This window comes from Oncorhynchus clarkii, chromosome 21 (assembly GCF_045791955.1).
Source record: "Oncorhynchus clarkii lewisi isolate Uvic-CL-2024 chromosome 21, UVic_Ocla_1.0, whole genome shotgun sequence".
Lineage (NCBI taxonomy): Eukaryota > Metazoa > Chordata > Actinopteri > Salmoniformes > Salmonidae > Oncorhynchus > Oncorhynchus clarkii.
Genome location: NC_092167.1, coordinates 34,355,568 through 34,369,725, shown reverse-complemented (window position 1 = coordinate 34,369,725; position 14,158 = coordinate 34,355,568). Strand labels below are relative to the sequence as shown.

General features: G+C 40.3%; 1 protein-coding gene across 1 annotated transcript; it reads right to left on the bottom strand.

Moving 5' to 3' along the window:
* Positions 1-531: 531 nt before the first annotated feature.
* LOC139379424 (cornifelin homolog B-like) lies at positions 532-6,269 on the bottom strand. The gene is made up of 4 exons (XM_071122236.1): positions 6,158-6,269; positions 2,104-2,220; positions 1,717-1,871; positions 532-992 (listed from the first exon to the last, which is right to left on the bottom strand). Exons 2-4 carry the CDS (start codon positions 2,207-2,209, stop codon positions 870-872), a joined length of 384 nt encoding a protein of 127 aa, XP_070978337.1. The 5' UTR covers positions 2,210-2,220; positions 6,158-6,269; the 3' UTR covers positions 532-869.
* Between the last annotated feature and the right edge of the window lie 7,889 nt (positions 6,270-14,158).

Sequence of the window (14,158 nt, the reverse complement as noted above, 5' to 3'; positions counted from 1 at the left end):
GAAATGTGTTTGGAACATATGCACATTCGTCGCCGGATCCGTTATCAGCTACGTTAGCAATGTGGTTCGACACACAAGTTAACTTCGCCATCTTAGTACCTACATTACATATTTATTACACACTTTAGTCTTACCTCTAGTCAGTAACAGTTTGTTATGGTATAAATAATATACAGACACGCGTTCATGTTAAGCAACGTTTATTGTACTTATCAATGTTATGAACGAGCGCGCTGTTTGTTCGCTTCTATTCCTCTCTCCGTCTATGTAGCTTCCGGGTATGCTGGGATAAGGACCAGAGCTATGGCAATAGGACTGGCTTTGTGGTGCCTGTTCCGAATGGCTCGTGCATGTGAATGGGCATGTTGGAAGACACCATGTCAGTAGTAATGGGATTTTGTAAATGTGTTATATTGTATCATGAGAAACAGATTGCAAATGTGCAATGTATATAATTCGTGATGTTTAGCTGAGTGGGAAAATGTAGGCTTTGATGATGGTAATTGCTTAATTTATTTGTGTTCCCTTCCCTTACAAAACCTGCCTCCCTTTCAGTTTAAAGGGGAGGGGGGCATGTTGGATTGAGCCGTTGATGGGGCACCAATATATTTTGTATTAATTAATTAATTATAATTTTTTCCTCCTCTTTTTTTTATTTTTTATTTTTTAAAGCTGTCTTATACTTTTGATGGCAGTACTGTTGTTTTTCTTCCAGATTCATTATGTAAATAAACACCCTTGCACAGAAGTACTTTTGCTGGTCCACCATCCTTTTATTTGATAGAGGTGAGGTTTTTCAGTTTGCCTTCTGACCTACTCTACGCGACAGTGATGATGAATAGGAGTATGAGAAAGAGCGAGGTCTTTCCTTATCTTGTGTGTGCATTGATGAGAGTGATGGGTTGGAGGCGGGTCTTCATCTCTCGTGACATTTGACACCAGGTGCAGGGCAGGCAGAAGAAGGAATAGACACAGTCATTACACATGGTGCCCTGTTAGGGAGGAGACAGAGATACATCGTTACACATTATAACTGATCTAAGATTTGTGGAGAGACAGAGACACTCCACATTACACCTGGATCTGTTAGTACTGGCTACATTTGTCAATCAATTACAAAGAAGGGGTAGAATATCTGATCGGAGTTCAGCACTATGACATCATCAGAACATGATGTATTACTCCCCGACTAGCCTGGTCCCCAATCTGTTTGTGCTATCATTCCAACTCCTTGTTTGGCATGACTGGGAGTGGCAAGGAGTGGAACGTTAGTGCAGACAGACTGGTACCCAGGCTACTCCCTGAGCAAGAAGTTACGGAAAACTGGTTAGGACAGTTCTGAGATCAGATTGGAAATTGGCTAAGGTGAGGGAAACATCATTAATTACTGGAGAGATGGAGGGACTGATAGTTGTAGACTACTACGAGACATTACACACGTTCACACGAACAGTGTCAAAGGAACTGGGAAATATACCTAATTTCTATGGACACAACATTTTTCCATAATACAACATCTTCACCAATAGTCATACCTGTACATATTGCCTTTAACTATTAGGCCCAGAGTATTTCCTGGTCAGATCATATGATCAATCAGGAACAACCCAGGGCTCTAGTCATAAGACATGCCAAGCTAAGTCAGTAAAATAAATCTAAAGCAAACATCAAGGCTTCAGAGAATAGACTAGTGCATGAGGTTCTGTGTGTCCGTACCTCGATGCCGTAGCGCTGGCGCATGCCCACCCTCATGGACATGGTGGCTGGGGGGATGAGGCTGTAACCGTCTAGCAGAGGCAGACACAGACACTCCCCAGCCTCTCTCGCTGTTATACAGGCAAAACAGGGGAAGCACCAGAACGCAAAGCAACCTATAGAAGGATTTAGAAGACAAGAAATCACAGTGAACAGGATGTTCTCTTTGTTGATTGATACAAGCATAGTTTATCGATTGAATGGAATCGAGTGGTAACAGACGCACACGAACACATGCTGGCACGCATGCGCACGCACACACACACACACACACACACACACACACACACACACACACACACACACACACACACACACACACACACACACACACACACACACACTTACACGAAGACATATCCTGGGTGCAGTCACAGATTTCGGAGCTCCATTGGTTTGATGTGACGGCCTGAACAAAGTGATTGGGCTGCTGAATGACCATCTTCTTTGACATGGTGGCGGTGTCTGTGGGGATTTAATTTTTTTTTTTATGACAGGAGTCACACCACCAGCAAACTAATATGAGGGGATGTTTCATACTCCACAATAATAGTGCTATGTAGTTTTCAAGATAGTTTGTGAAGTCAAACTGAGTTGAAATTCTTCATAATGCTGTATGTTCAGCACACAAAAGTCCAGTGCTAAGTGCTTACTGTATAGTTGTCCCCAGACTAAGCTTTGTTTCATAACTGTTTCTTTGAAAATGGCAGCAATCATAGTCTGAGGTAAACTGTAAATTAAGATTACATACCGTAATATCCCACTGGGCACAAACTGGTTTAGTCAACATTTCAACGTAATTTGTCAATGTATTGTGACGTGGAAAATACATTGGATTGGAAAAAAGTAATCAACGTAAACTGTTGATGGTGGAATTTCAACCACAGGATTATGTCATGATTGTAATTAATTTTCAGCGTATAAAATATGTTGAATTTGTACCTTTGAAACAATATAAATTCTTCAACGTTATATCCAGTATCAGAAAAAGACAGTTGGCTAGGCAGCACCTCCTACTGGAGAGGTGATCTATCTACAGCTATTTATTGGGTCTCCCATCCTGGGTTTTAATTAAGCCCAGCTCTGCTTAGCTTTGATAATTGTCACCTATGTGCTATCTCAATAATGATTGTTGAATGATTTTTGAGAGATCTCTTAATAACTATATTCACTATTGCTATCAAAATCATTTCAAAAGGTAGGTTTAACAGAGCAAATGAAATGTAACCATACGTTATAAGTCATATATCATCAATGAGACTATTTAGGCCTATATAGCATATGCAAAGTCATCAACAGCCATTGTTTGTATTCTATCCAGGGTTCAACAAAAAATGTACAATATATAGGCCTAGGGCTTCAAGCTTTGGTTGATTTTAAATGTCCTCTTCAAGTTAATCATTCATATGTTGGATTCACTTTGGAATTGTGTTTGGTTGTCAATGCAACCAAATATCAACATTTTAAGGAGATCTTCTGCTTGGATAGTTCCATCAAAGTAACACATCCATGGCCACATTTTGAGGTTAGCTGTTACGTTCCCCAGTTTCTGTGTTGTTGTGGGTTTGTATGTGTGTGTGCATTTCAGGAAACAGAATCCTGGATTCCTCAAGGAGTTGATTGGTCGGCCCCATCGATGATTAGAGCTCTGAACCCTCCCTCTCCTCAGAGGAAACAGCTGTCTTCAATTACCAACTCGATCTCCAGCTGGATAAAAGCCAGTGTTCCTTTGTTTGGAGGAGAGTGCTTATTTGATGTTCTGTGTTGGTTGGTAGGCTGTGAAAGTTTTGTTAAAAGTATTTTATAGCGGCTTTCTGAGGTATGTGTATGCCAATACGACTTAGAGTTTTTGATGATTGAAATTCTTCACTTTAAGTTAGTAATTATTCTGTTTTATTTGTTCCTGGGGGTGAAGAGGAATGCACATTGTTGTGTTTAGGCTAGAGGCCTGGGGGCATGCGTAACCCGTATTATTTACTGTGTACGCACACTAGGTAAGATCTGGGCGGACCACCACCTGTATTTTGGTTAGCATGCCAGGAGGTGCTGAAAGATTAGGTAAGTAGTGGGTAGGCAGGTAAGGTAGGAGAGGGTACTTTTACTTTAACTTTCTTTGCTTTGGGTCCGTCCAGCCCTTTTCCCAACAATACCGTGTTAGTAATAATAATAACTTCCCTGTAAAAGGTAATATTCTCTGCCTCTGTCGTCCTTCCTCCGCACCTATGGCCACATACTTTTTCCACTCCACAGGGAGTTGAGTTGTAGCAGGGTGTTGCGTTCCCCCTCCAAGAGGCATATGTAACATTAACCTACCTTAACAAATGTCTTACGTAATCATAAAAAGCGTGCATGTTCAAGATGGCATGCATAGGTTGCATGTTTGTTAAGATCTTCACAATCGCTATACATTGCCTTCAGAAAGTATTCATACCCCTTGACTTTTTTTCAGTGTTATTTTACAGGCTGAATTAAATTTAGATTTGTCATTGGCTTATACATAATAACCCATAATGTCAAAGTGGACTTATGTTTACAAAGGAAAACCTGAAATGTGTTCAACCCCTTAAGTCTATGAGTAAAGACTGGATCACCGGCAACGATATGAGAACCTATAGGGAGGTCAGAGAACTGTCAGTGTGGTGTCAGGACAACTTTTCCCTCAACGTGAGCAAGACAAAGGAGTTGATCGTAGTCTACAGGAAACGGTGGGTCGAACAGGCCCCTATTGACGGTACTGTAGTGGAGCGGGTTGAGAGTTTCAAGTGCCTTGGTGTCCACATCACCAACAAACTATCATAGTCCAAACACACCAAGACAGTCGTGAAGAGGACACAACAAAACCTATTCCCCCTCAGGTCCCTAGATCCTCAAAGTTCTACAGCTGCACCATCGAGAGCATCCTGCCCGGTTGCGTCACCACGTGGTATGGCAACTGCTCGGCATCTGACCGTAAGGCGCTAGAGGGTAGTGCGTACGACCCAGTACATCACTGGGGCCAAGGTTCCTGCCATCCAGTACCTATATAACAGGTGGTGTTAGAGGAAAGCCCATTAAATTGTCAGACTCCAGTCCCCAAAGTCATAGACTGTTTCCTCTGTGACCGCACGACAAGCGGTACAGGAGCACCAGGTCTAGGACCGAAAGGCTCCTTAACAGCTTCTACCTCCAAGCCATAAGACTACTGAACAATTAATAAAATGGCCACCGGACTATTTACATTGACCCCCCAGCCTGAATGTTCCTGAGTGGCTGTAACAGTTTTGACTAAAATCTACTTGAAGATCTTTGGCAAGACCTGAAAATGGTTGTGTAGCAATGATCAACAACCAATTTGACAGAATTGATTTTTTTTGTTGTAATGGGCAAATGTTGCACAATGCAGATGTGGAAAGCTCTTAGAGACTTACCCAGAAAGACACGCAGCTATAATCGCTGCCAAAGGTGCTTCTACAGAGTATTGACTCAGGGGTGTGAATACTAATGTACAGTGCCTTCGGAAAGTATTCAGATCCCAGACTTTTTTGGTTACTATATGATTCCATATGTGTTATTTCCTAGTTTCCCTATATTATTCTACAATGTAGAGAATAGTAAAAATAAAGAAAAACCCTTGAATGAGTAGGTGTTCTAAAACTTTTGACCGGTAGTGTATGTAAATCTTATATTTCATTTTTTATACATTTGCAAGAAATTCTAAAAAACAGTTTTTGCTATGTCATTATGGAGTATTGTGTGTAGATTGATGAAAAATAACTATTTAATCCATTTTAGAATAAGGCTGTAACTAAATGTTGAAAAAGTTGAGGGGTCTGAATACTTCCCAAATGCACTGTGAGTGAGATATTTGTGTATTTCAGTTCAATAAATGTGCAACAATTTCTAAAGCATGTTTTGACTTTGTCATTATGGGGTGTTGTGTGTAGATGGGTAAGACATTCTTTTGATTTATTCCATTATGAATTCAGGTTCTAACACAACAAAATGTGGAATTGGTCAAGGGGTATAAATACTTTCCAAAGGCACTGTAATAATCTAGCAGAATCTCAAACAGCATTGATCACTTGCACTATGTACTGTTAATGTAATCTCAACTGGAATCAGGTCATTTGGTTCTGATATTAGATGAAGCAATATGATAACACATTTAGATGACAACTAAATCAAAAATCAGACACTGTTTTTCTATTGGAATTTGGTTGTGCTTTTAGATAGTTGTAAGCATAGTAATAACACATTGGGAATTCAACAAACTTCTGTTGGGTGGGTGAATAAAGGTTAATCTCATTGATCAATGTCTTTACCAAATATTACCAACATTTCCACATTGAAATGACAAAAAGTAGGTAATACGTTAATGGCATACAGTATATGCGTAAATATTAAATATTTATGTTTGTCTTACCTGAGTTAGCTTCAGAGAAGAGAAGTGTGAAGTGGGAGGCTGAGGGACTGAAACCCAGTTAGGAAGTGTGGCATGCTTTAATGTAGGATAGAGAACGAAGGAATGTCTCAACAAACACACACACAGAGATGACAAAACCACCCATGAACTGGCCCATCCAGTTTGGCTAAATAGTTTAGACTCTCAGATAGTCATTCCTGATAAGCCCCGTGAGCTCAAAATCTCAAAAGACTACGTGACCTGAGCACGACAAACTTGAAATTATAGGTCATTGTTACACTGTAAAAATTAGAAAGACAATTCTTAAAAAACATGGCTGTGAAATGAAACCATGAGAAGTAGTGCACCTAGACTGAGATCTGGTGTTTGGGATGTTTTTGAATGGAAACCCAAATGTAAATGTTATGACACACAAAGTGTTTTAAAAACAGAGTAGAAGTACTCTGAAAGTACTCTCAACGTGGTTCTTCAATCTAAATGTTGGTGTTTCTAAGAGTGTGTCTTGAAAAAAACGTGTTTGTGTATCAATGCATGTACAAAACAGCATCAAAACACACAAAGAATGCTTTGGAATCATGGAATCAAATGGTGAAATACAAATATTTTATAGCGTAAGTATTGATAATTTTTTCCATAAATGTTTGACATCTTATTGTACACAACAATTAAACAAATATTTAGATACAGAGCTGCTTTATTTTTCCAACATTTTCTAAAATATGTTAATACTTTAAAGAAGACACTGGTAACTAAATCATTGTCCTATAGTAGTTTAAATAGTCTATAGGCTACAGTTGCCAGGCAAATTGTAAGATTATAAATGATCTTACAATCAAAATGAAATCAAATCAAACTTTATTTGTCACAATGCGCTGAATACATCAAGTGTAGTCTTTACCGTGAAATGCTGACTTACAAGCCCTTAAACAACAGTGCAGCTCAAGAAGAAGAACATTTTTACCATGTAGGCTAAAATGAAAAGCCTGGTCGATGTTAATGGAGGCCTGTTCGGCCTGCATTTTCCTGTAGTTCACGATCAGCTCCTTTGTCTTGCTCACATTGAGGGAGAGGTTATTGTCCTGGCACCACACTGCCAGTTTTCTGACCACCTCCCTATTGACCGTCTCATCGTTGTCGGTGATCAGGCCTACCACTGTTGTGTTGTCAGAAAACTTAATCATGGTGTTGGAGTCGTGTTTGGCCATGCAGTCGTGGGTGAACAGGGAATACAGGAGGGGACTAAGTACACACCCCTGAGGGGCCCCAGTGTTAAGGATCAGCGTGGCAGACGTATTTTTGCCTACTCTTACCAGATTCCTTAGCTTAGTGATGAGCTTCGTGGGCAGCTCGCATCCTGGTTTCCCTTTGTAGTCCGTAATAGTTTTCAAGCCCTGCCACATCAGATGAGCATCAGAGCTGGTGTAGTAGGATTCAATCGTAATCCTGTATTGACACTTTCCTTTGTTGATGTTTCGTCTGAGGCAGAGCGAGATTTCTTATAAGCGTACGGATTAGTCTCCCGCTCCTTGAAAGTGGCAGCTCTAGCTTTTAGCTCGATGCGGATGTTGCCTGTAATCCATGGCTTCTGGTTGGGATATGTACGTACAGTCACTGTGGGGACGACGTCGTCGATGCACTTATTGATGAAGCCAATGACTGAGGTGGTGTATTCTTCAATGCAATTGGTGAGTCCCTGAACATATTCCAGTCTGTGCTAGCAAAACAGTCCTGTAGTGTAGCATCCACGTCACCTGACCAGTTCCGTATTGAGCGAGTCACTGGTACTTCCTGCTTTAGTTTTAGCTTGTAAGCAGAAATCAGGAGGATATTGTTGCCAAATGGAGGGCGGGGGAGAGCTTTGTATGCTTCTCTGTGTGTGGAATAAAGGTGGTCCAGGATTGTTTTTCCTCAGGTTGCACATGTGAAATGCATTTAAAATTTGGTAAAACTGATTTAAATTTGCCTGCATTAATGTCCCCGGCCACTAGAAGCGCCGCTTCTGGGTGAGCATTTTCTTCTTTGCTTATGGCCTTACAGAGTTGGTTGAGAGCGGTCTTAGTGCCAGCTTTGCTTTGTGGTGGTAAATAGACTGTTACGAATATACAGATGAGAACTCTTTTGGTAGATATTGCGGTCAACAACTTATCATAAGGTACTCTACCTCAGGCGAGCAATACCTCGATACTTCTTTAATTTTTGACATCGTACACCAGCTGTTATTGAAAAAAAGACACTCACCCCCACCCCTCGTCTTACGAAAGGTAGCGTCTCTGTTCTGCCGGTGCATGGAAAATCCCGCCAGCTCTATATTGTCCATTTCTTCGTTCAGCCACGTCTGTGCCATTCACTTTGAACTGTTTTTTACAGCTTGAGCAGATGTGCTTATTTTGAGATCAAAGTGAAAGCTGCATGTTGCCACCTGTGCACATTTGTTCATATTTTATTATTTATTTTAACTAGGCAAGTCAGTTAAGAACAAATTCTTATTTTCAATGACAGCCTACCGGGGAACTGTGGCTGTAACAGTAACTGCCTTGTTCAAGGGCAGAACAACATATTTGTACATGGTCAGCTATGGGGATTCCATCCAGCAACCTTACGGTTACTGGCCCAACGCTCTAACCACTAGGATACCTGCCATTTGTTGTGCTCAAGTCAGTCTTTTGAGGTTTGGAGGTTACGGTGCTTACCAGGAATGCCTGTATCTGAACTATTTAGCCAAAATGGATGGGCCAGTTAATCGGTGGTTTTGCTAGTTAGTGAGTTATTAGCCCAGTTATAGATAATTTGTAGTCAGCAATGGGGGAGTGATTGCTTCCTACAAGAGTACAAAATGTGCATTTCTAGACATCTTTGAAAAGTGAGTCAAGTATAGAGCTTTTTTTTGCCTTAAAGGGGCCGTGTTGTATTTTGAGACAGGCTTGAATGAGCTAAATAGCCAATAGGCGGAGGGTAGAATAATTTGTCTCATTGTCTGTAATAATGGTATGGAAATAATAATAATGCATTTTATTTTGTAAAGTGGTTTCTTCCATCAAACAACACAACAACATTTTCAGTCACCTCCTTGTCTGAAGGACAAGCGGATAAACAGGTTCATGTCAAGCCCTGCATGTTTTATTCAAAAGTCTCATGGAATGTAGGCCTACATTGAACACCACACATTGGCTGCTACTGTAGGCTGAACGATAGAACAAGTTTGTTCTCAGCAGACCTGACATTTGCTCAGTCACGAAAACATTTGCTCAAGGCCATTATTTACTCTATCTCTGGAGCAATTGGGACTAAGTGCCTTGCTCAAGAACACAAAAATTGTTCGACGTGTCGGCACCATAATTCAAACAAGCCACATTCTGGTAACTATACCAACTCAGACCAACTCTCTAACCTCAAGGCTATTTGCCACCCCAAATGTGTAGAGAAGGGTACAATTGCAGCCCGCAATTCAGGATGTTCCTGCATGTGGGTGGTTCTGCATCTGCACAAACGCCTCCTTCTATGCATCAACATAGAGACGGAAGTGGAAGCAAGACATGTCACTCCATAGGCGGTCAGGAAATTTTGTTAGCTGGTGATTGGCAAGCAAATAACTGTCGGTCTCACTGTAATTGACAGTTAATTAATGACATTAACACATTTAGGATCTCCTGGCTTCCACACATAGCCTACAAGACATATTAAAAGGTCTAATAAATCCATGAAATATAGCCTACACCTTAACAATAAATCCATTATTTATTTTATACAGGTCTAAAGAAGCATGATATTAAGAAAATGTAGTCTATTTCAGGTCCTGATGTGGCTATGCCAAATTGTTGTGGACTACACTAGTTCCTTTAGCAGACACGATTCTCTTATGATTCCATGGTATTGTTTTATATTATTTTATAGTATGAAGAATACAATTGAACAACGCTGAAGAAAAAATTCAAATATTTTCTCCAAACGGTTTGAGGGAGTGCGCACATGTGGCTATTCTGTGTTGAGCAGTTAACAAAGAAATAGTTACTCCCATATGCTTAATTTAGAGTTATTCATGTAACTTTATTTGTTCTACAAACGTTGGGCTATATGTTTAGATTTTTAATACATTGTAAGGCTGCATGATGAGACTATAATGATGATTTGAAAAAGTCGCTTGAAAGGCATTTGCTCAGCTTTTTTTGCGTAGGCTGTACACACTCCAATAGTCTCTCATTCACAATTTGACAAGCGCTTTATAATGCCTCTAATTTCACAGCGGCATCCCCTTTGTGGCCGCAATGCACCCTAAAAAAATCCTAGCTTTTTGCAGCTTGGAGTGCCCTTCTCCCTGAGTGTGCTGCACAATCAGAAGCGCCTCTCACTAACATGGCTCTCCGTCACGTGATCTAGTCTTTCTCACAGGCTACAAGTGAAGACAGACATATTGGGGACGCAACTGGGTGTGTCCTTATCCAAATCCGAGGTGCATATTGAAAACATTGGAAGAACTGTCCACAATTTGTCAGCCAACAAGATAAGTAAGCCTAACGAACAGCAAAAGCACTAGCCTATGCCAATCTACTGTCCCACACAGTACAAAAGTCGACCTATTCTACTGTGTGCGAGAAATAAATATTACAAACAGCCTGGGACAGTTGTGGGATACAATAGATCCCAAATTCATACAACCACTAGCATCAAAAAAACTTTTTAATGCAATGTGGCTGATGCAACAGATCAGAACGTTTAGCTTAAAATGTTGATAAACTATTAGTGTATTTGTTCACATTATAAGCGCAGCAATGCGCACACGGTAATAAGCCCCATTAGCGGAAAACACGATTATCAAAAGTGACTGCAAATGCAATTTATGCTTTTATTATAAAGGTGCATTTTTATGGTGAAAAATATCTTCCCCAAACTTGAAACTCACACGCTGCTTATGTATGCCAGTTGTAAAGTGGGTTAATGTGCTTAATTTTAAGAAGTTATTTGGCTACTTTAGTTGTGATACAAACCTTATTAAAACATATAGGCCAATGGGCTAAGCTACATGAAGTGTGCGACTATGATTCTAAAAAGTCTCAAAAAGAGGCATTGTTTCTTATGCCAGGCAACATTCACAAGTGATAATATATCATTCACAAGTGATAGGCTAATATTGTCACCCATCAGACTAATCTGTCTTTACATATACTAAATAACATATGTGTGACACTTGTTTTGATTTAGAATGGACCATTAGCATGCACCTATATGGAAACAGGGGCCGTGGGAATAAATATATGTCATCTATGCACTTAAAAACACTTTTCCCCGTGATTTATTTTCATGCCAGACAGGTAGGCTACACTCCTGTTGTAAATATAAGCAATGTGCTTAATATTAGAAAAGTTGAGAAATAAATATAGTTGGCCTAGCCTATAGAAAGCTGATGGGATCCTCCTCTTTTTACTAGCGGCCATCACTGTTTTCTCCCACAATTACACAGCCTATAGAAATGTTGAGCAACATGAGCTCATGTGCTCTCATGAAGTGTTGGATTTTCGAATACATTTGCGTTGATGTCAGAGTGATTAGATGGACAATAGAGTGCTGAGTACCAGGCAGTTAGCAAGTTTGGTAGGCTAGTAATGACCAGCAGCAGCATCAGAGCTTGGAGAAGCCTAATTACCATGACCAACGGTCATGTGGAAATTGACTCATTTTATTTCTGGTTCAGTAGAAGTCAATGTGCTAAGCCAAAGAGATAGATAGAGGCCTCTAGTGACCAAAAGGCCATTTTAGCATGGACATTGCCTTTGAGGGCTTCTACCATTCTACTGTAATCAGCTGCATGGGTTAAGGAAGGATCACATGATTATATCTAGGTCATCAGGAGGGATCAGCCAATGATCAGAGAATTCTCACCGACCGTACCTGACAATTGTTTTCAATGGTAAACGGTCTTCTTTTAAAATCCGTCATCTTTGCTATGGATAATTAACACAAAAGTTTGGACATGTACTATTTCCTTTGAAGTTTTGATAACAACGTTACGACAAGGGAAGTAGCTAGCTAGCTAGCTAGCTAGCTAGAACACGGTACACAGTGTCCTTTGCCCTCGCCGGGGCCGTTGTCATAGCATACGTAAGCTAGCTATTTCTGCTATGGTATTATGGTGGTCTGCAAACAATTGGGTGAATGCCTCCATCTGCTGTGCTGGCATTAGGTAGATACATCCTTCTAAGCTAACCAGGTACTTCCCTCGCCGTAATCAGAACACCCCACTCTTAATTCAGGTTTTGTTTAGTCTGATATTTTGTTATTCCTCATGTTTTTTGTCTTTTTTTTCTATAATTATAAAGCGACTTTGTGTCCTTGAATAGCACTTTATAAGTCCCATGTATTATTATTATTTGAACCAATGGAAATTCCAACATTATTTTAAAATGCTTTATTTAGACATTAGAAACAGGAGGAGAAGGAGACAGTCAGAAGAATAGAACCCCCAACCTCAGGAAATTAACATGACATTTGCTTTGGGAATGTTTCCCACTCAACCACACAACCGCGTATCATGTGAGTAACTTGTGAATCCCATGAAGGTAAAGCCTGGGCCCCCAAGTCAGAAGGGTGCATTCGGAAAGTATTCAGACCCTTTGACTTTTTCCACATTCGGTTACGTTTTTCCACTCATCAATCCACACACTACCCCATAATGACAAAGCAAAAACAGCTTTTTATAAATGTTTGCAAATGTATTAAAAATAAAAAACTGAAATTACATTTACATACGTATTTAGACCCTTTACTCAGTACTTTGTTAAAGCACCTTTGGCAGCGATTACAGCCTTGAGTCTTCTTGCGTATGACACTACAAGCTTGGCACATGTGTATTTGGGAAGTTTCTCCCATTCTTCTCGGTGGATCCTCTCAAGCTCTGTCAGGTTGGATGGGGAGCGTCGCTGCACAGAGATGTTCAATCGGGTTCATGTCTGGGCTCTGGCTGGGCCACTCAAGGACATTCAGAGACTTGTCCCAAGCCACTCCTGCGTTGTCTTGGCTGTGTGCTTAGGGTCGTTGTCCTGTTGGAAGGTTTTTTTTTTGTACCCTTCCCCAGATGTGTGCCTCGACACAATCCTGTCTCGGAGTTCTGACAATTTCTTTGAACACATTGCTTGGTTTTTGCTCTGACATGCACTGTCAACTGTGGGATCATATAGACAGGTGTGCCTTTCCAAATCATGTCCAATCAATTGAATTTACCAAGTGGACTCCAATCATGTTGTAGAAACATCAAGGATGATCAATGGAAACAGGGTGCACCTGAGCTCAATTTCAAGTCTCATAGCAATGGTCTGAATACTTATTTTATTTGTAACACATTTGCAAACATTACTTAAAACCTTTTTCGCTTTGTCATTATGCGGTATTGTGTGTAGATTGGAAAAACGTTTATTTCATCCATTTATCCAAGGCTGTAACGTAACAAAATGTAGAAAAAGTCAAGGGGTCTGAATACTTGCAGAATGCACCGTATTTATATTCAAGGCAATATGTCAACTTCAAACATTGTGCTATCTTAAATTGTCTCACTCTTAAAGGGTAGTCACAATTGAGAATTCAAGCCTGTACAACTCTGATCATGAAGCACCACTATAAGAGTTGGTCCCGCAACCTGCAACCTATTGTTCAAAAAAACACCTTAACTCACTTGACAACACAGAATCATGCATTTTCCTAGATAGACATTAGCATAATAACTGGTGGATCACATTGTCACGAACCGGCTCAAAGCCCGTAACAAAAGGGAGACAACGTGGAGAAAAGGAGCAACAAAATATATTTATTAAATTACGTAAACTAAGTACAATATACAATGGTGTGTAATCAGTAGTGTAAGTGAGTGATTTGCATGCATGAATGTGATAATGCTGGGTGTTGAAAGGTGCAAAAGCAAACAACCAAGATACACAACAAAATCTATAAAGGTGTCTGCATGGCGAGAGTCTCTTCCATGAATGGGGAAGTGGTGTATTTATCCTGGGACACACC